Genomic DNA, 25494 nt, shown 5'->3' on the forward strand with positions numbered 1-25494 from the left:
AGCTCTAGAAATGCCGGTTCATAGTCCAATGACAGCTCCCCGCGTCCCGGCAAATCACGCCCATGTGCCCCACCTCGGTGGCAAGCGCGACCAATCAGAAAAGTCAAAGGATTTCCGATTTGTCCCGCTAATGAACTCGGAAACCTCTCAAGGGTTGAACTAACCCCGGGAACGTGTAGACCAACCCGGTGCAGGTGTGTGGGCGGGGCCAGATTCATTGTGATATTTAAGGAAATTTGCCGGGTTGAGCTAAAAGTAGAAACTAGTTGGGCGGTGTTCCTTACAGGAAATACTCAGACACCAGCACCGAAAGTAGTCCTAAAGAAGATTTCCTCTTCAGTCTGAAGGCTGACTGCCGCTCTGCTTGCAAACGGGTTTTCAACAGGTGTGAGGAAATATAGCCGTCCAGAGGTCCCCAACCTTTCCTTGAGAAATGCTTTCAGTAACTCAGTCTCCTGTCAGCTTGTTTAGCTAGAAAGGTAAACGCCTGTAAATAGTATATAACTGAAACAATCAAAATAACAGCTATTAAACGTATAATATGCACTAAGAACTATGTCAAGGACTTTACCTGCCTGACCATAACGTTCCAACGAGTTACAAACAATCACTGCCGTTTTACAAAGATGAAAGTTAAGTAGCCTGGAAGATATTCAAGCCTGGGTCTGTTTGGCACTTAGATCTTTTTTTTTTTTTTAAATTTTAAAGTTGTAGATGAATACAATACCTTTATTTTATTTTTTATTTTTATTTTTATGTGGTGCTGAGGTTTTAACCCAGTGTGTTACACGTGCAGACAAGCGTGCTTTTACGATGGAGCCACAATCCCAGCCCACTTCAATCTTTTAATCAAGTTCTTTCTCTTCTTGTTACAATGAAATATATAAAGGTAAATATAAATATATATGAGTTTTTCTACATGATTTCTTAAAATTTTAAGTGTATATATTTATGTATATAAAAAGAGACAAACATTGGTTAAAGTACATAGGGAAAAAGACATCTCTGAGGGGCGGAGGTGAGCACTGTGAAGAGAAGGAGGAGGGAAAGAAGGAAATAAATAATTACCTATCATCCTACCTTCCAAAAACAATTCTATCATTTTGGTTTATCTCTTTATCATCGTTTTCTATGCAAGTTTCACATAGTTCAGATATATACAATTTGTATTTTTTGTGTGTTTTTAAATTTTTCTTGTATTTTCCCATTTATTTTAATTTGAGCATTTCCACACTATTTAACATTTCCTTGGACATCATTTTTGATAGATGCATGATATTCCATCATATGAATGTATCCTAATTATGTAATAATTTTCATGCAGTTCAACATTTAGCTGGTTTCTAAGTTTTTCTATTATGAATAATGTTGCAGTAAACATAATTTTTTTCTTCCTGTATTCCTCACTACTGTTTTTTAGAAAAGAATTCCAAGGGCTGGGGTTGTGGTTTAGTGGTAGAGCACTTGCCCAAGCACATGTGAGACCCTGGGTTCAATCCTCAGCAACACATAAAAATAAATAAATAAAATAAAGGTATTGTGTCCATCTACAACTAAAAAATCAATATTAAAAAAAAGAATTCCAAAATTGCAATCACTTAGTCAAAACATGAAGTTTAAGGTTCTGAATACATATTACATAATTACTATTATTTACCATGCAGAAATAATTTCACTGCCTATACTCCCAGCAATTTGGGAGGTTGAGGCAAGAGGATCATAAATTCAAGGCAGCCTCAGCAATTTAAAAAAAGTAAAAAGGGCTCAGGATATTGCTCAGTGGGAAGAGTGTCCCTGGATTTAATCCCCAGTACTGAAAGAAATAGTTTCACTTCCCTAAAAATCCTCTGTGTTCCACCTGTTCATACTTCTTCCCTCTCCATTAATCCCTGAAAACTGCTAATCTTTTTACTTACTGTCTGCATAGTTCTGCCTTTTACAGAATGTCATATTGTTGAAACAATGTAATATGTAGCTTTTTCAGATTGGCTTCTTTCACCTAGTAAATTGTATTTAAGTTTCCTCCTTGTCTCTTTATGGCTTGATAGCTCATTTTCTTTTAGAACTCAATAAAATTCCATTGCCTTTATTTAGCTCAGAGGTAGAGCACCTCTGGGTTCAATTCCCAGAAAAAAACACACACACACACACACACACACACGTGAATTTTGTTTTGTTTTTTGTCCAATCACCGGACTTAGGTCTTTTGTTGTCATTGTTCTTTTTGGAGATACATGACAGTAGAATGTATTTTGACATATTATACATAAATGGAAAGGTTTTGTTTATTTATTAATCTATCTATTTATTTATTTTTTGCTAACTTGAAAATCTATTGATTTCCAAGGCAAAGATGTAAAATTGTTTTGTTAGCAACTCTGAAGGTTGTTTGTTTGAATGGGGTCATCATAACCTGAAAAAAAGCTGAAATAGCAAAGGGAAGATTTTTACCTACCATTGTTTGTATCTACAGAAAGAATTTTGGAGTGGATAATGATGGAAATTTATCCCTCCACTTCTGACAACCTGAGAATACTCATTATTTTCCCAAGGTCTGCAGTAAGCCTGAATAAAACAAAGTCCCTGACTATGTCACATTTGGTTGTGGAATAATTACAATCAGATGAACATACACACAATAATGTATAACTTTTATACATGTATATTTGTGTTGGTCACTTCTGCATTACTATAACAAAATATCTGCAATGATTAACTTAAAAAGAGGAATGGTTTACTTTGGCTCATGGTTTTGGAGCTTTCAGTCAATGGCAGATTGGCCCTGCTGCTTTGGGCCTGTGGCAGCACAATATATCATGGCAGGAGTATGTGACCAAAGAAGCCAGTTCACTTCTTGGCCAGGAGCAAAGAGAAAGAGAATGAGCAAGAAAGGAAGAAACTGGGGTCCTGCTAGCCCTTTGAAGAGCATACCCACAATGATCTTGAAGTTCCCATAGGCCCCACCTCTTAAAGAGTCCACCATCTCCCAATGGCACCACACAATGGGGACCAAGCCTTTAACATATCACCCAAGTGCTCTTGGGAAAAGCAGGGGGAGAATTTCATGCTAAGAATCTTTTATTTGGAGGAAGCTCCCCACTCTATGTCACTTTTTTTTTTTAGTTGTAGTTGGACACAATACCTTTTTTTTTTTTTTAAGTTATTTGTTTTTATGTGGTGGATCGAACCCAGCGCCTCACATGTGTTAGGTGAGCACTCTACTGTTGAGCCTCAGCCCCAGCCCTAGCCCTGTGTCAAGCTTTAAAATTGGTTAATAGTGTTATTGGGATTAATTGTAGTAATAGTAGCAATGGTGTGGTAATAAGTATTTACTGTGTATCTGCTGGATCAGCTGTAGAATGTATAGGTACTCTGTGATAACCAATTCTCATATAAAACACTGAAGTTTAGGGGCTTTAAAAGTCAGGTAGGGGTGTAGTTTGGTGGTACAGCATGTGCCTAGTATGCATGAGGTCCTGGGTTCAACCCCCAGCACCAGAAAACAAGATTATACCCAGACTACCTACCTCCAGATATCAGTAAGCTTATTCCTCTAGTCTGGTCAACTTCCACTCAGGGACTGCCATCCCTCTCTTTTGGGAAGCCATTCTGTACATATCCTTTACCTAAGAAACAGCCCTCTAAGAAACTCATCTACCTTTAGGAGAAACCGAAAGATACACCTAGCAGTCAGTGTCATCACCCCAATCAGCAATGACTTGAAGGCTTCTAGCATCTTTAGGTTCTAGGCAACTCAGCCCTCCCAGGAGACTCTGACTTCATTTTCTCAAGATGCAGAAAAGCTCATCAGACCAATATGGGAAAACTCCCTTTCCAAAGGGATTCAGGCAGCTGGCAGCTTTCCGGCCCCACGATGTGAACATGCGGGGTTAGTCAGCCTGGCAAATGCATTACATTAGGGCTGGCACTAAAGGATCATCTGGTTTCCATAGCAACATTCCTTCCCTTCCACAGAGGATCCTATCATTTCTCCTTCCCACTCAGGCTTTCCAGAATGAATTGATTTTCGTGACTATAGGTGTTTGTCTTTGATCCTGCAAAGGGGGAAAAAATAAAAACACCTACATTTAAAACAAACAAAAACCCGACTGCAGCTAGATGCTGCACTGCATCAGCTGATCCTGCTTCTTTCAAAATTCCATATCCTTTCTCCATTTTGTTCTCTTCTCTGACTTACCCATCATTTTTTTTTTTTTAATTTTTTATTGTTGGCTGTTCAAAACATTACATAGTTCTTGATATATCATATTTCACAATTTGATTCAAGTGGGTTATGAGCTCCCATTTTTACCCCATATACAGATTGCAGAATCACATCAGTTACACATCCATTGATTTACATATTGCCATACTAGTGTCTGTTGTATTCTGCTGCCTTTCCTATCCTCTACTATCCCCCCTCCCCTCCCCTCCCCTCCCCTCCCCTCTTCTCTCTCTGCTCCCTCTACTGACATTCGTTTGTCCCCCTTATATTATTTTTCCCCTTCCCCTCACTTCCTCTTGTATGTACTTTTGTATAACTCTGAGGGTCTCCTTCCATTTCCATGCATTTTCCCTTCTCTCTCCCTTTCCCTCCCACCTCTCATCCCTGTTTAATGTTAATCTTCTTCTCATGCTCTTCGACCCTACTCTGTTCTTAGTTACTCTCCTTATATCAAAGAAGACATTTGGCATTTGTTTTTTAGGGATTGGCTAGCTTCACTTAGCATAATCTGCTCTAATGCCATCCATTTCCCTGTAAATTCTATGATTTTGTCATTTTTTAATGCAGAGTAATACTCCATTGTGTATAAATGCCACATTTTTTTTATCCATTCATCCATTGAAGGGCATCTAGGTTGGTTCCACAGTCTAGCTATTGTGAATTGTGCTGCTATGAACATCGATGTAGCAGTGTCCCTGTAGCATGCTCTTTTTAGGTCTTTAGGGAATAGACCGAGAAGGGGAATAGCTGGGTCAAATGGTGGCTCCATTCCCAGCTTTCCAAGAAATCTCCATACTGCTTTCCAAATTGGCTGCACACTTACCCATCATTTTGGGGAATAGGTTTTTCTGACAGAAAACAAACATATGGCAACACTATCATCCTAAACCTGATTGTGTGAGGCTATAAAATTAAGAGATCATAAGGCATGCTGCCCTGGCATGGTGGCTGACCCTGAAGGCTAGCTTTGGAGGTGGAATAAGGCTCTTGCTGGGCATGGTGACATGCACCTACAACACCAGTGACTGGGAAGTCTGAGACAGGAGGATCGCAAGTTCGAGGCCAGCCTGGGCAATTTTAGTGAAACCATATCTCAAGATAAGAAATAAGAAGACTGGGGATGAAGCTCCTTGGTAGAAAGTCCCTAGGTTCAATGTTCAATCCCTGATACAAGGGGGAAAAAAAAAAGAGAATAAGACTATCTACAGATGGCTTCCTATGCAATATCAGTCTCTGAAATTTTGCCATTATAGCTTTGATTCCTTAGGGTAGCCGTTGTTTTCCCAGTAATATTCTCTTACATTGCAATTACTCCTGGGAGGACTACTTCATTAAGTTACTAATACAAGAAAACATGAAGACCTTTTTTTTTTTTTTTTTTTGTACTGGGGATTGAACTCAGGAGCACTTAACCACTGAGCCAACATCCCCAGCCCTATTTTGTATTTTATTTAGAGATAGGGTCTCATAGATTTGTTTTGCCTTGCCCTTGCTGAGACTGGCTTTGAACTCACAATCCTCCTGTCTCAGCCTCCTGAGCTGCTAGGATTAGGGCGTGCACCATCATGCCCAGCATGAAAACCATTTTTGTCTCACAATGACATCTTCTGTAAAGAGTCAGTGCAGATCCTCCTCCCTTTTCCTCCCTCCCTTCCCCCCCCCTCACACACACACACACACACACACACACACACACACACTGCAGATGCCTTCTGACAGTTACAATGCAGTGGTGAATAGGACTGTTCCCTGAAACATCTGCATACCATCCTGCTGAACTACCTTTGAAATGCATGTCCTGCAGTGACTGAAAACTATCTGTCCCCACACCATTTATTTAACCCTATAGTTCTCACAGACCTCAGGTAGTTCTCTTTCAGTTAATATGGAAAGCACCAAAAACAAAGCACTGCTTTGTTAAATAAAGTGCATTACAGTGAATCAGCTCATTTTTATGTTAATATTGTCCTCACTCCTCAATTTACACAGGCAAAATTTATTTCCTCTCAGTTAAATTCTGTACCACAGTTGTTACAACCAAAATTTCTATGTAACCAAAATGTTACTCAGCAGTAGTCCAATGGAGCACTTATTAGGCAATGTGTTGGGACATAATTTGAACATAAAATTCTATCCATGCACCGTCATCAAATCTTTAAATGCTGGTTATCTGTCAAATAGTAATAAGGGAATATTAAGTTTCACTGTGTAAAAGCCTGGAATCACTCCATGTCACTCACTGACAGGAGACTGAGAATATTTGTCAGGGTTCTCCAAAGGAAGAGAACCAGTAGGATGTGTAAATATATAGGAAGCGATTTGTTTTAAGGAATTGATTTGTGATTGTGAAGGCTTGGTGAGTCCAAAACCTGATAGAGGAGATTGGCAAGCTGAAGACGGAGGGAAAAGTTGCAGATCTAGTCCAAGGGTAATCTGCTAGAGAATTCTCTTGGTCTGGATGAGATTAGCCTTTTGTTCTATTCAGGCCTTCTGCTGATTAGATGAGGCTCAACAACATATGGAAAGCAATCTTCTTTACTCAAAGTCCACAGATTTAAATATAAACCTAATTTCAAAACACCCTTATGGAAGTGGCCAGAAAAATATTTAATCAAGTATTTGGACACCATGGGCCCAACCAAGTTGACATATAAATTTTACCATCATACTGGGTCACAAAAGGCTGCTCCTGCCCTGACACTTCACTCTTCTTTATCCTGGGTCCTGTTTATATTTCATTATTATATCATCTTCTCTTCCCATCTTTCAGGTACTTTCCTATCCCTAGTCTATCTTTTGTCCCCTCCAAAAGCCCTCCAGCCTCTAGAAAATGTTAGTCATTTATACTTTAGGTTAAATTGAAAATCATTCTGTTAGGAGGCTTACCTATCTTTTCACTGTAAGGAAAGTACCTTTGTGGTTTTTTCAAACCCAGTGCCTCATGTGCCACTGAGCCACACCCCTGACCCTGTGTTTTTGTTTTTTGGGGAAGGGAAGGAAAGTGAGTAACTTACAGAAATCAAAACAAAGGGGAACAACCAGATTTTGCAGAAGAAGAAATGAGCTCCAGGGATCTAGAAAACCAGAGGGTATCTCTTTGGGGTGTCACCGTGGCGTATATATGCTCTGGATATTTCTATCTTCCTCAAGGAGAGTTGAGACTACAGTTTCGGGGAGAGAGCATCTGACTGATGAGTCCTGGTTCTGTCCTCACTCCTAGCCAGGGAAGAAAAGGGTTTCTAGTCTGACAAGAGTGAATGAATTGGGGGAGTTGTTACCCGAAAAGGAGGGAACAAAAATATTTGTTACCTATCAACTATCACTGCAAGGACTGTTCAGAAGGTGATGCAGAATTAGCTCCACTCTGTTTCTAATAAGACCTTGAATGTCAGAGTAAGGCACAGATGGGCTGCAGAGACACATGGACAATCTGGAAGAAGGTCTCCGAGTCCTTCGCCTCCTGCTGGAGGCTAAGCACCTTAAGGACAAGTGCTATACCTGCTTGCAATTTGTTTGGTAGATCCTGCAAGACTGTTAATGTGATTCTATTTAATTTTTACCATTTGGGGGAAGATACAAAGGGCTTCTTACCATGGATAGATAAGAGCATAAGCTGTCACACTGGAACCTCTTCAGCAGGCCTATCTTTACAGGATGATAAACATTCCTCCTTGTTGGAGAGATTGAGGACATTCCTGCTTGCAATCTACTTACCTACTAAAGTCAGACAAACAAACCAGTAGTATAGGTAAATATGTTTGCATTATTCTCTGACCTGAGAGCCAATTGAACTGAGAGCCAGTGTCTTTTCTGGATCTGGTAATTCTTTGGGCAAAAATCTCTTAGACTTAACGGTTCAAATTCAAAGTACCAAAAATTTAAGATGCAACCATCAAGCTTATCTAATTATTCCTCTCACTTTACAAATAGGGAAACTAGGACTTGGAATTGGGAAGGGACATAGTAGGTGAGTTCCAGAAAGGACAAAGATCTAAGCCTCATGATTATTTCCATTGCCTTCTAGTTCTTTTTGTTGTTGTTATGTGGGGATTGAACCCAGGGCTTCAAGCATCCTAGGCAAACACTTCACCATTGAGCCACATCACCAACCCACTCCAGTTGTTTTTATAGTTTTGTAAGTTAATAGATGAGAATTGGACTGGTTTCCCATTCTTCCTGATAACCCCTCTGATTCACTCATTATTTAGTTAATATCTGATCTGTCCAACAAAGTACCATGATTCTCCCATTCAGTGTGAAAGTTTATGAAACTGGAATGAATTCTTCAGTCCCTAGTCCATCTTCAGCGCCTCAATTTTAAATCACTAAATGTGCTTAGCTCTCTTAATTTTTTCCTTCCCTTCCTTGTTTTGGGAAAAACAAATTTCCCCCTTTCCCTCTTAATTAACTGTGAGAAATAAAAAATAAATCTTATTGTTCCTTATTGTCCTGTGCAAATATGAAGAGAAATATAAGCTAGCTGGTGCAGTACAGGCATCAGAGAATTCACTCAGTATCATCCTCTCGTAGCGTGCTCTTCTGAGATTCCAGTGAAGAAACATTATGATAGGAAGACAACCTTGAGGTTAAAAAAAAAAAAGAAAAAAGTGAATTTAGGGCATATTTTATTCATCACGTAGCCTACAATAAAATAACACTGGGAAATAAATGCCTTTATAAATAAAAAGATTTAATCATAAAGTTAACAAATTCATAAAAATAATATCGATTTACTTTCAAATTTGAAGAAAGTACGAGTTTTCCAGGCTTTCCTAAGCTAAATAAAAATGTCAAAGTTGACAATTTCCAGGAATTAGGACGACCAGTGCGTCTATAAAGAAAAACCAGGACTCTTCGGAATTAGAATTCAGACCTAACTTCTCACTGCTGATCTCCCGGAAGACCAGTAACCTCGCTGGGGTCTCTCGGGACACTGACATTTAAGTGGGCCTGGAAGCCTAAAGTGAAAAGGTCACTAAAAGGAGAACTGTAGTTGGCAAACAGGTAAGCGGTTAACAGCATCAAGGCCTTGCGACAAGTTCAGGAAAACACAGCCAGCACTGAGGAGCTTTGCAAAATCAACCCGGGACAGCGCAGCCCAGAGCCTGCTCGCTTTCAAGATGGCGTCGTCGAGCCGGCGCGCGCCCAGCGGGGAGGGGCGTCGGGGACTAGGCCGGGGGCGCGCGCGGGCTCACGGCGGCTGCGCGCTTGCGTGAGGGCGGGCGGCGGGGACGCGCGCGCGGCGGGGGCGGGTTCTGTCGAGCACCCAGCTGCAGCCGCGGAGCCGGACGTGTCCGCGAAGATGGCGGGCCGGGTGAGTGCCGGCCGGGAAGCCCCGGCTCGAGTCGGGGGCGCCGGGCTCGCGGGCACTCCGAGGTCCGGGCGGCCCGGGGAGGGGGGATGAAACTGAGCCATGGGGTGCTGGAGGATCGTGGGTACGGAGCAGCGCTTGAGGCGAGAGGGGGGCCGGTGGCAGGGGATTAGCCCTCCTCAGAAACTCCATCTCCTGGAGGGTGACCCTCGTTTCCTCGTCTCCTGCGCCTTCCTTAATCTTCCCTCTTCGTCCCCTGGGGCTCGGTTCCCTGGTCGTCCAGGTAGCCTCCGGCTCTTGTCTCCCAAGCCCCTCCGACTCCGGGCTCTGGGGGTTCCTCCGCACTCCTGTGGAGGGCTTATTAGGTGGCGCCGCCAGAATGACTGCGGGGAGTCCGTCTGCTGCAGTGGGGCCAGGGATGTGGGAAGGATCCCTCAGGAACCCCATTCTGGTTCTTCACGAATAAAAGATCGTACGAACGACGGGGTGCGAATGAGTTTTCGGGTTAACCCCCGGCCATCTGGGGGACCTGTCAACTGTGGAGTCAGGCAGGAATGGCATTAGCTTGGAGAGGAGATGGATTTGGGGTGTCGCGTTTTGTTTTTATAAATGACAGCCGGTTCGAACACAGCAAGATATGTTATAGTTTGAGGGTTTTAAATTTTACTTCCTCCTTTAGCGTCCAGAATCGCGGTGTAGGATGGGTTTGGCTAGGAAAGATAGGGCCCCCGTCCAGTGCTGTATTGCAGTGTGCAGAGAGCTAAAAGCTCTCTGAGGGATGGATCCTGCCCAGAGATTACACTGGTCATAAACCTGGGGACATTAACTGCGTCATTAGGGGCTAAGGATGTGCTTGACTGATTCATTTATACCAGAATATTTAAATAAGTTTGCATAAATTTATGCATATATGCAAATGTCCTGCCTAAAGGGAATTGTAGGTCATGAGATTCTAGAGTCAGAAGAGATCTTAAAGGTCATCTAATTCAGCCTCTTTCACTTCTTTTTCTTCATTACCTCTCGTTTTTTCTAAGGCTGGTCCCTGGACCTGTATTTCAGATTCCATTTTTTCCCTCCTCCCGAACCTTTCTCCTGAATAATCACTTCTTCTTAACCTACTCAGGCTTCTCCTTCCACCTGCACACCAGTCACCTTTTCTTCCTATTTTACAGCTAGAAATTTGGATAGACTCTGTATTTATTGTCTCCCATTTACTTACTACCAGCTCACTTCTCAAAACACTGCAGTCTGATTTCTGGCTCTGTCATTCCACTGAAACGTGTCCCTAAACTTAATTGATACTTTTCAATCCTCCTATATGTACTTGGGATTGTTGACCATTGCCTCTTTAATGGAAGACACTCTTTCCATGGCTTCTCTGATGCTTTGTTTCTGTTTTGACTCATACTCTCTCTTGCAGACTCACCCTCCTCTACCCAGTTATTCAATGCTATTATTCCTCAAAGGCCCTCTCCTCACTCTGTTTTCTCCTTAGATAATCCCTTCTAGACCCATAGCTACAACTATCTACATGTCAGTGATTCTCAATATTTTATTCCTAGTCTAGACCTGTCCTTTAAGTTCTAAATTAATTATGTTAGATTGCCTATTTAAAACCAAGGCCACTGAAATTCAGCTTGCTCAAATCTGAATCCAAGGTCTTAGCCCACCTAACTTTTTATCTTCCTATTTCCTACTTCATTGAATGGTACTGCCATCCATCCAGTTATGTAATCTGCAAAATGGGGGTGGGGAGTGTGGTCCACCTTTTATACCTCTTATCTATATCCTCCTCTGCATTCCCAGTAAAATAATTACTGAATTAATTATGCCTCCCCAACAAAAAAGGTATTTAATTAGGGCCAAAGAATCAGGAGCATTTTTGCTTTAAACCATATCCAACTACTGAAATCATCCCCTGGCCTGGTCACCCATTTTCTATCATTTAACTTCCCCAAACTCTCTCCAATAAGTGCACCTTTCTACATTTTAATTACTACCTTCTTTTTCCAAACTCCTCTCCTTTCTGGTATGGACTACTGCAGGAAGCTCCTGAGTGGTCTCCTTTTGACATTCTGGCTCATTTCCAATTCATTCTCCACATTGATGGTTCCTTTCTGTGCCAATTGGTACTTAAATTCCTCCTCAGTAGCATCCCATTACTTTTGGGAGAAGATCAAATACTTAACAAGGCCTTCAAGGCTCTTTGTGGTTTTCCCCTGCTTCTTTTCATTCACTCCTTTACTGTCTGTGCTCAGGTTATATAAACCTTTCAATTCCTTGAACCTACAGTAGTTTCTCTTTCCACAGGTCTTTGCTTGTGCTTTTTCCTTTCACTGTAATGTTCTGCCCTTAACCCTTTGCCTCTCATTCAGAGATCACGCAGGGGAAACCTGACCTCACACTGTAAGTTAGGATCTTTTGTTACATACGCTTGAAAAACTGTGTTCCTTCCTTAGGGATTTATCTTTCTCACTGAAAATGTATTAGTGTTATTATTTGCCTTGCGCAGTAGACTTTACCTTCCATGAGAGTAGAAGAGATTGTGCTGGTCATTTACTCATCATCATCTGTGCTTTGCACACCTCCTGTCACTCAGGAAGCTTTTTTTTAAAGATGAGTTCTCACACTGGGTGTGGTAGCACACACTTGTAATCCCAGCTATTTGGGAGGCTGAGGCAGAAGGATTGCAGGTTCAAAGCCAGCCTCAGCAATTTAGCGAGGTTGTAAGCACCCTACTGAGAACATGTCTCAAAATAAAAAATTAAAAGGGCTGGATATGTGGCTCAGTTGTTAAGTGCCCTGTTCAATTCCTGGTATGAGAGAGAGAGAGAGAGAGAGAGAGAGAGATCGATTTTCACTATGTTGCCTAGGCTGGTCTTGAACTCCGGGGCTTAAGCCACCCTCTCAGCTCAGCTTCATGAGTGACTGGGACTGTAGGTACACTTCATCATGATCATCTGCTCAACACATTTTGTTGACCATGAGCCTACTGTCTATTTGAATGCTCAGGTAATAGGGGGTTGTGTTAGGCAGCTTTCCATCACTATAAAAAATGCCTGAAATAATTAACTTAACAAGAGAAAAGACTCATTTTTGGCTCACAGTTTCGGCAATTCCAGTCCATGATCCACTGACCCCACTGTTTTGGCCTGTGGTGAGGCAGCACATCATGGCAAGAATGTTGGACAGAGCAAAACTGCTCACTTCACCAGCCAGGAAGCAAAGAGAGAGGAAGTCATTTGGCTCCCACAGTTCCCTTTAAGGGCGCATCCCCAATGACCTAATGTGATCCCACCTACTCCAGGTCCACAACATCTCCCAATAGAGCCATCCTGGGGACCAAGCCTTTTAACATGTGTACCTTTGGGGGACATTCAGCATCCAAATTATTGCAATGGTGCGTCACCCTACAGCTAGCCCATTTTAGTGTCACACAGCTGTGTACAAAAGGTCTTTTTTACATGGAGGTTTCCATGTAACTTTTACACATAGGTATTATTTCTGCTGTTTAAAGCTGCATAGAACTGCATAGAATTTCTTTTTTTTTTTTTTGATTTATTATTTTTTAGTTATCGGTGGACACAACATCTTTGTATGTGGTGCTGGGGATCGAACCCGGGCCGCACGCATGCCAGGCGAGCGCGCTACCGCTTGAGCCACATCCCCAGCCCGAATTTCTTTCCTATATGATAGCTTCTCCAATATTTGAAGACAGGTTCCAAATCCCTTCAGATTTTCAAATATGCAAGTAAACATCCCCAATTCATCACATCCAGTATTTCAGACCCTTAATCATTTAGGTTATCTTCCTTTGGAAATACTTTTGTCAGCCTTTCTTCTAAAAGGTGTCTACAGTGGTGGAACATGATGATCAGAAAAGAATGTACTTGAACTATTATTTCCTTGATCTGGACACTACCATTATTAATATAGGTTAAAATTGTTTTAGCTTTTTTTCCTGCAATAAATCACACTCTTGGCTCATATGTTGTTTGCAAACAAAACTCTAACATTCTTGTGTGTGTGTGCATGTGTGTGTGTGTGTGGGGGGGTACTGGGGATTGAACCCACTGAGCTATATCCCCACCCCTTTTTATTTTCTATTTTGAAAAGGGGTCTTACTAAATTGCTGGGATTACAGGCATGCGCCACTGTGCCCAGCTCTCACTTTTAAAATAAGCTCTTCCACCCCCATTCTGAGTATTGGGCAATTGTTTTTTTGAACCTAAATGCATGACCTACCCCTTTACAGTTAATTCTTTTTAGGTCAGGGCATGTCTGCTACTTGTTGAAGGTCTTAATTTCTTCATGTTAGGAACAAAATAATTTTCTCTTCCAGTTTTGTTTCATCTGTAGGTTTAATAATCTTAATTTCTGTGTCTACATTCAAGTAATTTATAAACTGTAGAATAAGACAGGGTCAGAGTTTGACCTTGAGCTTGCTCTTAGTGATCTCTCCTCATTTGCCTGAGAAATCAATCCTGTAAGGTAGGTAATATTATCTTTGTTATACTGAGGCGGAGGAAGGAGGGAGAGGCAGGTGCGTGCCCTAAGTAATTTGTCAAGTTCATGTAATTCTCAAGAAGCAGGATCAGGATTTGAACTCAGGTCAATTTGACACTGTTTCCTTGTTCACCAAATTAGTTTCAAGGACATAATTAAGACTAGATTTACTTTACCTAGAACTTTTTGGATTTTGATATCAAAATTTAATTTGTAGAATTTACCTTCTATCTTTTGGAAAATTTGAATAATTTTGGCCTATCTCTGTCTATCAATTCTTCTGAGAGCCTTAATTTTTTAGGCTAAACTACTTATTGGTGCTTAAGAGTTCATCTTGCTACAATACTTTTTAAATATTGTCTTTTCATCTGCAATACTCTTAAAATGGCTTCTGTATTTCCCTTTTGTGGGAGAAAAGATATTTTGAGTTATATTTGGTTAATTTTGGCATTCTGACATTGTCTTGTAAATAGTATTTATATTTTTTGTATAACTGAGGATTTTTTTTCTATTGCTGATTATTGCCATTGATAGTATTAGTAACTTGTTTATCTTGTCCTTGACTTTCTGGCCAATAACACCATAGTTCATTTGAGAAAGTGCTGAGGAATGAAGTGTTATATTATTCAGCATTATTACCATCTGTGTCATCAGAATTTGATTAATTCCTAAATATATTAAAGTCCCTAATCTGAGAAGTAAAGAACCTAAAAAACAAGAATTTTGTCATTTGTGAATTTATTGTATGATAAAAATATAAAATGGTAAGTTGTTCACATTTTATACTAAAACAATTGATTTGGCATCTCAAAAAGATTCAATTAGGTGATAAGTTTTCGTACCCATTTAAATTAAAAAAATTGTTAGTAATAAAGCAGATTCTAAACTTATATTTTTCATTGCTTACATTTAAATATTGACTCTTTTTCATGAAAGAGTAGCGTAGACAGATGGCTGCCACTGCTCCAGGCCTCCACATACATCCTCTTTCAGAAGTCTCAGGCTTCAGCTGCTCTGGAACTGTGGAATCAAAAGTAGAGGAAGATGGAATCCAAAGTGCAGCAGTCATAGTTTAGGAAAGAGCTGATTCTGGGTAGGAGGAGGTTCCCTAATAAAACTGCTCTCCTTGACAGTTGCTTTCTCATACTTTATACAGTACCACCTACCTACTACTGAAATAGAGAAGAAAAGAAGAAATGTTTTTATAAACAACAACAACAAGCCTTTGTAAAAATATATACACATGAATGCAAATAAAACCAGTGGATCTCTTCCTAAGTCCTTAAATCTCATTGAGATAATCTGTTGAGAAGAAATGTGAGAGAGATTATATTACATAGGAACCTAAGGGAGTGAACTCTCTTAGGAGTTGACAGTTGTTATAGGAAAAATTTTACCTAATCCAATGCTTTGACTAGGATGGGCCAGTGTTCATTATTGGGATACTGAAGAAGCTTTTGTAGATTTGTTTAAAATTTAGTCATTTATAACACTTTATGGGTAAATTATATCATTACCAACTAACCAATCTCCAGATGAATTTTTGGAACTCTAAGCTGTAAATTGGTAATAACTCATGTGCAGTGACACAAATCAAAACAAATACTATAAAATGTTTGATAGTCTTATTTCCTAAATAAAAGTTTTGCTATCCAAAGCATATCAACTTTATGCAGTTTATATGCATTAGTTATTGTTTTTGTTTACTAATTTAATTGAGATTTAAAAAGTCAGATGCAGGCTGGGGCTGTAGCTCATGGTAAAGCACTTGCCTAGCATGTGTTAGGCACTGGGTTTGATCCTCAGCACCACATAAAAATAAATAAATAAAATAAAGGTATTGTGTCCATCTGCAACTAAAAAAAATTTTTTTAAAGTCTTCAAATGCAATAAATTTTAGAAAATAAAGTTGAATTCTTGCTGGGTGCAGTGGCTCAGAAGGCTAAGGCAGGAGAATTGCAAGTTTGAGGCCAGACTCAGCAACTTAGTGAGACCCTATTGCAAAAATTATATTATCATCATCATCATCATCATCATCATTATAAAGAATGGCTGGGGATGTAGCTCAGTGGTAAAATGCCCTGGGTTCAATCCCTAGCACACTCACACACACAAAAATTAATTCTTTAAAACACCATTAGATAGCTTTTATCTGAAACCCAGAGGAATTCATGCTTAGAATGGAGTGGATTTATTCTTTTTCCTTTTCTTCCTTCTTTTTTTTTTAATTAAAAAATTATTTTTTGCAGTCTAAGGATTGAACCAACCCCAGGAACACTTTACTACTGAGCCACATCCCTTGCTCTTTTAATTTTTGAAAAAAAAAAAAAAAGGCTTTGCTAAGTTGCTGATGCTGACCTCAAACTTATTCTTCCTACCTCAGCCTCCCTAATTGCTGAGATTATAGGCATGCACAACCACACTCCACAGAATTAATCTTTTTTTCAAGTATTTAAGTTAAGGTGCAAAGGTATAAGGTGAAAGTATATTATTTTACTATTGAAAATTCTTAAATTGGCCAGTGAACAGTACACTGAACACTTGCTATAGTGCTGTTGTTGAACATCCTTACCCTGGGCAATTGTTTTATTGAACCTAAATGCATGTATGGTATGGTATTTTAAGTAAAAATCTCTTAGATCCTTTTCATCTTTTAGTATTATATTCTTGATAGGACTCCCAGACCTACCTTACACTGACTTCAGTTTCCTAGTAGTTTAAGCTCATAATTTCCAACTTAGCTTTTATGATGAAAGCTGAGCTGAATATTCCTTCTGTGGCTTTAACTATTTTCACAAGCTCTAAGCATTTTAAACAAGTATAATTCATATACAGTTTAAGAGATACCAACATGATGAAAAGTACAACAAATAATAAAACATATTCATGTGATCACTCACACTTAAGAATTATCAACTGTGATATTTGCTTTAGATCTTTTCTTCTTCTTGTTTTTTTTTTTTTTTTGATACTGGGGATTGACCCCAGAGACACTACCACTGAGCTGCATCCCCAGCCCTTTTTATTTTTTGAGACAGGGTTTTGCTAAATTGCCCAGGTGACCTTGAATTTACAATCTTGCCTCTGTCTCCCAAGTAGCTGGAATTACAGCTGTGTACACATACCTGCGCCCCTTCCACACACACCTGATTTTTTTCTTTTTAGAAATATTACAGATCTACTTGTGTCCTTTTTGTATCCCCTTTTGATTCCACTGAACTTTCCCAGAACTAACCATTAGTCTAACATAGGTACAGATTCTTTCTATATTTATGTGTTTGTTCTAGTAAAACAATATAATAGTTTGTGTGTCTTAAAAATATATATAGTGTGTCATGTTGTGTTTCCTTCTACAACCTGCATTGTTCATCTAAAATGGCTTTGAGATTTGGCTCTGTTGATATGCGTGTGTGTGTGTGTACACATATTGAGAGAGTGTGTACTAGTTGATTATGATTAACTACTGGGTAGTAGTTGAGTATACCATAATTATCTATACCTCTGTTAGAGAACAACTTGGATGATTTCCAATTTTGTGTTTCCTGGAGTCTACATTCTTGTATCTTGTATCTGTCTCCTTGCATATGCATGTAGGAGTTCTTTTTTTTTTTTGGTACCAGGGATTGAGCCTAGGGGCGCTTAACCACTGAGCCACATCCCCAGCCCTTAAAAAAAAAAAAAAAAATTTAGAGACAGGGTCTCGCTGAATTGCTTTAAGGCCTTGATAAGTTGCTGAGGCTGGCTTTGAACTCATGATCCTCCTGCCTCAGCTGCTGGAGTTGCTTGGATTAGAGGCATGAGCCACTGCTCCACGCACAGCAAGAGTTTCTTTTGAGTATATGTCTAGAGGTAGAATTACTGGGGAAAAGTTATATTCATTTTTACTTAGTTATTCTAGTTTACACTCTCGTTAGCAGTATATGAGTGCCTGTTACTCATACTCTCTTCAATATTTAATATTACAGACATTTTAACTTTTTCAATATTTATCTTGTTTAAATTTTGCATTTTTTCCTGATTATTAGTGAGATTGAGCATTTTTTCTATTGGTCATTGACAGTTTTCTTTTCTATAAATTATTGTATAGTTTTTGCCCATTTTTTTGGTTGGGTTTTGTTTGTTTGTTTACTGATTTGTAGTTTTTCCTTTTTCTTGGTGGCTGGAGTAGGGCATGTTTTGGATTCTAGTCCTTTGTTAGTTGCAAATAGCTTCTTCCAGGTGATTTTATTCATATTGTTCATAGTTTTAGATATAAGTTTTATTATAGTTATAATTAACTTTTTTTTAAAACATAAGATTGATGCTTTTGTGTGTTTTTCAGGAAATCTTACCTCATCCTGAGACTATAAAAGTTTTTTTTTTTTAAAGTTTAAAATTTTAGGGCTGGGGTTGTGGCTCAGTGGCAGAGCGCTTGCTGAGCATGTGCAGGGCACTGGGTTCAAGTCTCAGCATCACATATAAATAAATAAAGGCCCATCAATAACTAATAAAAATATTTTTAAAAAAAGTTTAAAATTTTATTTTCCACATTTTGTTGATTAATTCAACTGGAACTCGATTTTGTGTTCAGTGTGAATTATAAAGCTAATTTTATCTTTTCCACATGTATAATCAATTGTCCCACTATCACTTATTGAGTCCATTCTTTCCCCCCACTGGTTTGTAATGCTATCTCTATTTTAAATCCAGTTCCAATATGTGTGGGTCTGACTCTGGACTCTACTTACCCTGTTACATTATTTTATTTGTTAAAATATGTATAGGTAGCACTGTCTTAGTGGCCACAGCTTTAAAATTTTTCTTGCTAACCCACGTTTTTCTTAATTTTGTATTTTTTGGCCATTTTCCATGTAAATTTTAGAAGCAACCTAATCTCTTTTCCTTTTAAAGAAAATGTACACTATTTATTGCTTTTGATTTTGACCTTTTTTCCTCATATTTTACAAGGGCTGACACAAAGAGTACTTCAATAAAATTCAGCTGAATAACTTTAGGAAGCTTTTTTTTTTTCCTTAACTTTATGTTTTGATTTATTGTTAGCCAAAAAGTGCTAAAAATTTTTCAAAATTATGAGCTATAAATTTGAAACCATATGAATTAACATCAGCTGTTTATGAGTAATGCAGGGTATTTTGGTCCTTTCCTATATTCAGAATGAGGCGTGAATGTGCTGATGGATAGGAAAGTTATTAATTTCAGGTAAGAAATAAATTAGTAACTTTTGAAATCTAACCTTTATTTTAAAAATCACTAGAAAAGAGCATTTTGGGGCTTCATTTTTTTTATTGCAAAGTATTTTTAATGTTATGTGTTTATGGATAAATAACACTTTGTGGTTGATTTGACAAGCAATGAAAATAGGAATTATCACTAACTGTGGGTCTTCAAAAAAAAAAAAAACCTCTGTGTTGGGAATTTAAAAAAAATTAATTATCCTAGCTACTTTCCTCTTAGAGAATAATAATGACAAAATTTTGTGAGATGATAACAGATTTGGTTCCCCTTGTTTAGAAAGGAGCCTGGCATGGAGTTATTATTCAGTAAATGATTGTTCAATGAATGAACATGACATTTATTTCTGAATACCTCAATAAATGATTTTTTATTACCATGTCTGCAATGTGGTGCAGTCAAGCACTGTACCACTGAGCCACGACCCCAGACCCCCTTTTTGTTTTATTTTTGAGACAGTAGTAGCTGGGATAATAGGCATGTCCTTACTGCACCCTGCCTAGCAGTCTCTTAACAAGTTCTCCAGGTGATTCTGCTACAAGGTGAAGTTGAGAACCATTGACTTTGTATATCAAGCTCTACAAGTTAGTTGTAGATTTTTTTTCCAAATTTCTTCCAAATATATGTGCAAACTTTTTATTTTTAGGTTTCAATGTTATTGTTTTTTCTGCCTTTTAATACTTTCACCTATAACTAATTTTCTAATATTTAAGAAAGCCTAGTTATTTATTGTAATATACTAGATTAGGTTCCCTGACTGAAAAATTTAAAATGCTAGGTTAAAAAAAATTAAAAATTGAGTTCATAGAGCTTACTGGTCAGAAAGTAAAGAATAATCAAAACAAGGTGAAAGTGGAAACTCAGAGATGTAAGCCAAGTATTTTTGCTTTGAAGATATTTATAAATTTGGTTGTGCTTCCTTCTCAAGAAACTCAAGAGAACAGAGATAAAAGTTAGTAAGTTTTATGATAGAAACCCCTCAGTAAAGATGGTATCTCAAGGGGCTATCTCTTGTAACAAATGTGGACAAAGAATAAACTTTTCCCATCCAGGGACAATTTTCTCTTTTTTTAAAAAAATATTTTAAAAATTTGTCCTTTTTAGATATACATGACAGTAGAATGTAGTTTTATATATTATACACATATGGAGTATAACTTATTCTAATTGGGATCCCAATCTTGATGTGGAGTACATGATGTGGAGTTACATTGGTCATGTATCCATATATGAACATAGGAAAGTTATGTCTGATTCATTCTACTGTCACCATTCAGGGAAATCTTCTATCTCCAACTTTGATGTTGCTAGGTAGGGTTAAAAAAAAAAATTACCCTGAGAATTTTCACCCCTAGGTTGACCTCCATGTAGATTTGAATCCCAACTTTATGCCCCTTGTTATGAAGTCTTAAGGAATTAATTAAGTGTAAAGTGATACAAAGTGATAGTGTCTCAAAGTGCCAAGAATGTTTAAGCAGCTGCAAGCACAAAGCTTATGAGAGAACTCATCTTCCTGGGACTTAAAGAATTCCTAAACATAAAGTTGTAAGAAATATGAACTCAGAGTCACAAAACACACAAAGAAACAAGACACAGTGAATGAGAGCCAACAGAAAGACCGAAGGGCAGTCAGATTGCAAAGACTTCAAATATTGGAATTAGCAGATACAAATATACGTAAATGCATACATTTAATATGCTTACAGGAATGAAAGTGAGAATTTAAAATAGAAGTGAAGAGCAAGTATTTGAAAATGACCAGGTAGATTTGAAAAAGAATCAAACATGATGGCTGGGGTGTATCTTGGTGCTCCAGCACTTGCCTAGCCTGTGCTAGGCCCTCAGTTGGATTCCAGCACTGCACCGCCCGCCCCCCCCCCCAAAAAAAAAAAAAAAAAGATCAAGCAAAATAGCTGAAAGTGAAAAACTATTATTCTGTAATTGAGATTGAGAACTCAGTGGCTTAAAAAAAAAGTTATAATTGAAATTGAGAACACAATGTGTAAGTTTAATAAAAGATTAGAGCTAAAGATAGAGTTAGGAAATTGGAAGATCTGAAAAAATCATTCAGAATGAAGTACAGAAACAAACAAAAAAAAAAGAAAAGTAATGTAAGAGTTTAGAGAACATAGAAGGGGGAATAAGAAGGTCAAGTCTAATAGGAAGAATTCTAGGGAGAAAAGCCTGGAAAATACTGAGGCAAAGGCAGTATGTGAAGAGAGAATGACAGGGAACTGGTGTAGAACACCAGCCCACAAGTTCAGAAAAGCCTAAAGAATCTTGAGTAGGGTTAAAATAAAACAAATTCACCCTGAGACATCTTTTAAAGAAGCTGCATAATGTCAAAGAAAGAGAAGTCTTAAAAGCCATCAGAGAAAGAAAAGATAATATCTTCAGCAGATAACTAGGTGATCTGGTGATTTCTTGACTATAATAATGAAAGCCAGAAGACAAGAAATAATATTTTCCAAGTCCTTATATATATTTTTTTCTCTCCTCTTATCAGGCCAGAGTCCTGTCAGATTAGGGTCCAATCCTTTTGCTCTCATTTAACCTTAATTACCACCTTAAGGCTCTATCTCCAGAATAGTCCAAGGGATGGGATGGGTAGATGTGAATCTTCTATGTGTTGTGTCATGAGTAGGAGGCAAAATTCGGTCCATAGCACATACCACTTAAAGACAGACAGAAGATAGGCCATAGAGTACAAGAAATTTGAAATACTTATATTTGACAGGACTTGTACCTAGACTTTATAAAGAACTACAAATCAGTAATTAAAAAATGACAGAAAGCCAGCATAAAAATGGACAAAAGATTCAAAGAAGCATTTTACAATGACCATGTCTGAAGCATTTGGTAAGTGCTTAATTAACTCATTACTCATCAGCGAAATAAAAATTTTAAGCCTGAAAGAGATATCACTTCACATTCACCCAAAAGTTAGATCAAGAACAGAGTCCAAGTATTGGTGATGATGTGGAGCAACTGGAACTCTCATACACTGTTGATAAGGATGAAAATGAATGAGCATAATGTCTTTGGAAAACTCTTTGGCAAAATTAGCTAAAACTGAGCATATGCAAGTATGTCCATTATCTGGCCACTCTGCTCATTGGGAGAGGGGAAAGGATTATATCCAAAAGAAATGTATACAAATATTACTCAAAAGACATATACAAACATGTTTATAACAACAGTATCATAGTAATTCAAAGCTGGAAACAAATGGATATATATGAAAGTATATGCTATAAAAAGCAATGAAAATGAATAAAATATTGCTGTATGCAATGACATGGATGAATCACAGTCATAATGAAGGGTAGAAGTCAGAGACAGAAGAACAAATGCTGTATGATTCTGTTTATATGACATTTTCAAAAACAGGTAAAGCTATGATTTCTCTCTCTGATGGAAATCAAGATTGTGGCTATCTATGGTTGGGGGAGGAGGGACAGTGGGAACAGTAAGGGATGCTGGTAATGTCCTCTTTCTCCAATTGGGTGTTTTGTCCCTGGGTATGTTCACTTTGTATAAAAGGAACCAAGCACAAAGTACTTTTCTATATGCATGTTTTCTTCAATAAAAACTTGATTTAAAAGAAATGGTAATGTTCTTTTTCTTAAACTGGATGATAGGTACATGAAACTTGTATGATGGTGTTTTAGATCTTACTAGTATTTTATAACTATTCCTATTCAATATTAAAAATGATGTAAAAAGTAATCACTACTTTGTTTTTAATTTAAGTATCTGCTGCACCTATCACAGTGCCTGGTACATTTTAGATATTTTTAAAATATTCTTTCCAAAAAAGAGTAGTAGGCTAGTAGTTCCTTTTTGCCTTCTGTCAGCCATTTTTTACTCAATTATTTGTAAATAATTATTTCTACTGAATTATTTCTAAAGAATAAAATAGGAAAATAATAATATTATATTTTACTTATATTTATTAAGCTCCATTTATTAAATGAGAAACTTCTCAATATTACAGTATTACAATTTTTAGTGTGAAATTTTATAACATGAAATTTTAGTTATGTTTAATAATAGGGATTCAGATCAAAATCGGCAATTTAGATAATTATAGTGGAGACTTTTGGGTGTAAGTCAATAGATCATGCAGCTTTGAAGACCTTGAAGTTTGTTAGACCTTAGACCTTCTGATATTCTCTGTGTATCACTTTTTTTAAAAAAAAATATTTTTTAGTTGTAGTTGGACACAATACCTTTATTTTATTTATTTTTACGTGGTGCTGAGGATAGAACCCAGGGCCTTGCACATGCTAGGCAAGCGCTCAACCACTGAGCCACAACCCCAGCCCCTCTGTGTATCACTTTTTAAATTTGTTTTTGAACTGGAGTCAGTATTGTTTTGATTTCTTTACAACTTTGGGGGCCAACTTTTCAGAGTAAAAACACTAAGTTACTGAATAAGATCTTAAAATTAAATGGTATTTTACAGTTTTGAAAACACCTTCACCGATCTTTTCTTGTTAGATTCTCAGAGCAACCATATGAGTTGGCATTCTCAAAATTCAGTTCACAAACAAAATTCAACTGACAGAAAAACCCACAGCTAACTTTAATTATACTTAATGCTAAAGACTGAAATCTTACCCCCTTAAGATCAGGAAAGGTGTCTTAAGAGCAAGGATGTCTACTCTTGCCACTTCTATTCAATACTATATGGAAGTTCTAGGTAGGGCAGTTATGTAAGAAATAGAAATAAAAGACATCTATGACAGAAAGAAAGAAAGAAAACTCTATTTATGGATTGCATAATCTTATATATATAGAAAATCCCAAAGAAATTTTACCAAAACAAAAATTTGTTTGAGGTAATAACCAAGTTTAGCAAAGTTGTAGAATATAAGATCAATATCCAAAAAATCAGTTACATTTGTATAAACTAGTAACGAGCAATCTAAAAAATGAAATTAAGAGACTTAATTCAGAATAGATTTAAAATTCTTAGAAGGGAACATTAAAATCTGCATGACCTTGGATTAAGCGTGTTTTTTTTTTTTTTAAGATGTGATATAAAAGCATAAGCAATCAGGAAAAATATGTAAATTGGATCTCATCAGAATTAAAAACTTTGATGGGTCGACACTATCAAGAAAGTGAAGACAACTCACAGAATGGGAGAAAATATTTGCAAATTATATATCTGATAAGCATTCATATGTTGCTTCTGCTTTTGTTCCACAGCCCCTAGTCTATTGCTTGGTGCCACCCATACAGAAGGCAGGTCTTCTCCCCTCAGTTTTCTGACCCATATGCTAATCATCTCTGAAAACACACGGATACACCCAGAAGTGAGATTTACTAATTTCCTAGGTGTCTCTCAATCTGATTGAGTTGACATTGAAGATTAACCATCATATTACTTGTAGGTATATATCTAAGAGAATTGAAAACATGTTCATAATACATTTATGCATGGATGTTCATAGCAGCATTATTCATAATAGCCCCAAAGTAGAAACAACTCAAGTGTCCATCAGCTGAGGAAATGATTAAATGTGGTATATCCTTACAGTGGAACATTATTCAGCCATAGAAAAGAATGAAGTTTATATAAATGATACAATCTGGATGAACCTAGAAAACATTATGCTAAGTGAATAGGCCAGACAAAAGGACAAATATTGTTAACTTTAGCACACAGCATGAGGTTGAATGGGTTCTGTCTCATGAATTCAAGGAATGAGATCCATGGACACAAAGGGTGAGAGCAAAGAAGCAGGATTTATTAAAGTAATAGAGAGCAGAGCAGAGCTCCTGCAGGGTGAAGACAGTTGCCAGTGAGTAGCTGTTATCTAGGGGTTTATACGAATCTACAGGGTTAAGGAAGTTAGTCTCTGATCCAATCCTGGGTAAGGCACTTGTGTCCACGAGTTCTTCAGGTGCCCTTTTTTCCAGTCAGGTTACCATGCCTTTTTTGGAGGAGGTTTGGGCATTAGTCAACAGATATCAGGGTTTTTTTTGCTTATACAGGAATCATCCTGAGCTTGAGACCTGGCTTGTGTTTATGGTCTCTTAGCACTGTTACACAGAAAACAGTGCCACCCATACAGAAGGCACGTTTTCTCCCCTCAGTTTACTGACCCATATGCTAATCATCTCTGAAAACACACTCACAGATACACCCAGAAGTGAGATTTACTAATTTCATGAACATCCATGCATAAATGTATTATGAATTTGGCGG

At 37.9% G+C, this 25494-nt stretch overlaps 1 protein-coding gene across 1 annotated transcript in view; it reads left to right on the plus strand.

Annotated features, from left to right (window-relative positions):
* Positions 1-9447: 9447 nt before the first annotated feature.
* The window catches only part of Nsf (N-ethylmaleimide sensitive factor, vesicle fusing ATPase), a 148834-nt gene continuing 132787 nt past the window's right edge, over positions 9448-25494 (plus strand). Inside the window, exon 1 of the mRNA XM_046421262.2 lies at positions 9448-9539. Coding sequence (XP_046277218.1) covers positions 9528-9539 — 12 coding nt within the window. The 5' untranslated portion in view covers positions 9448-9527. The remainder of the gene's footprint in view (positions 9540-25494) is intronic.

The sequence above is a fragment of the Marmota monax genome, unplaced genomic scaffold (genome assembly GCF_021218885.2).
Source record: "Marmota monax isolate L192 unplaced genomic scaffold, Marmota_monax_Labrador192_F-V1.1 WCK01_AAM20220418_F8-fsc00322, whole genome shotgun sequence".
In the NCBI taxonomy this organism is placed as follows: Eukaryota; Metazoa; Chordata; class Mammalia; order Rodentia; family Sciuridae; genus Marmota; species Marmota monax.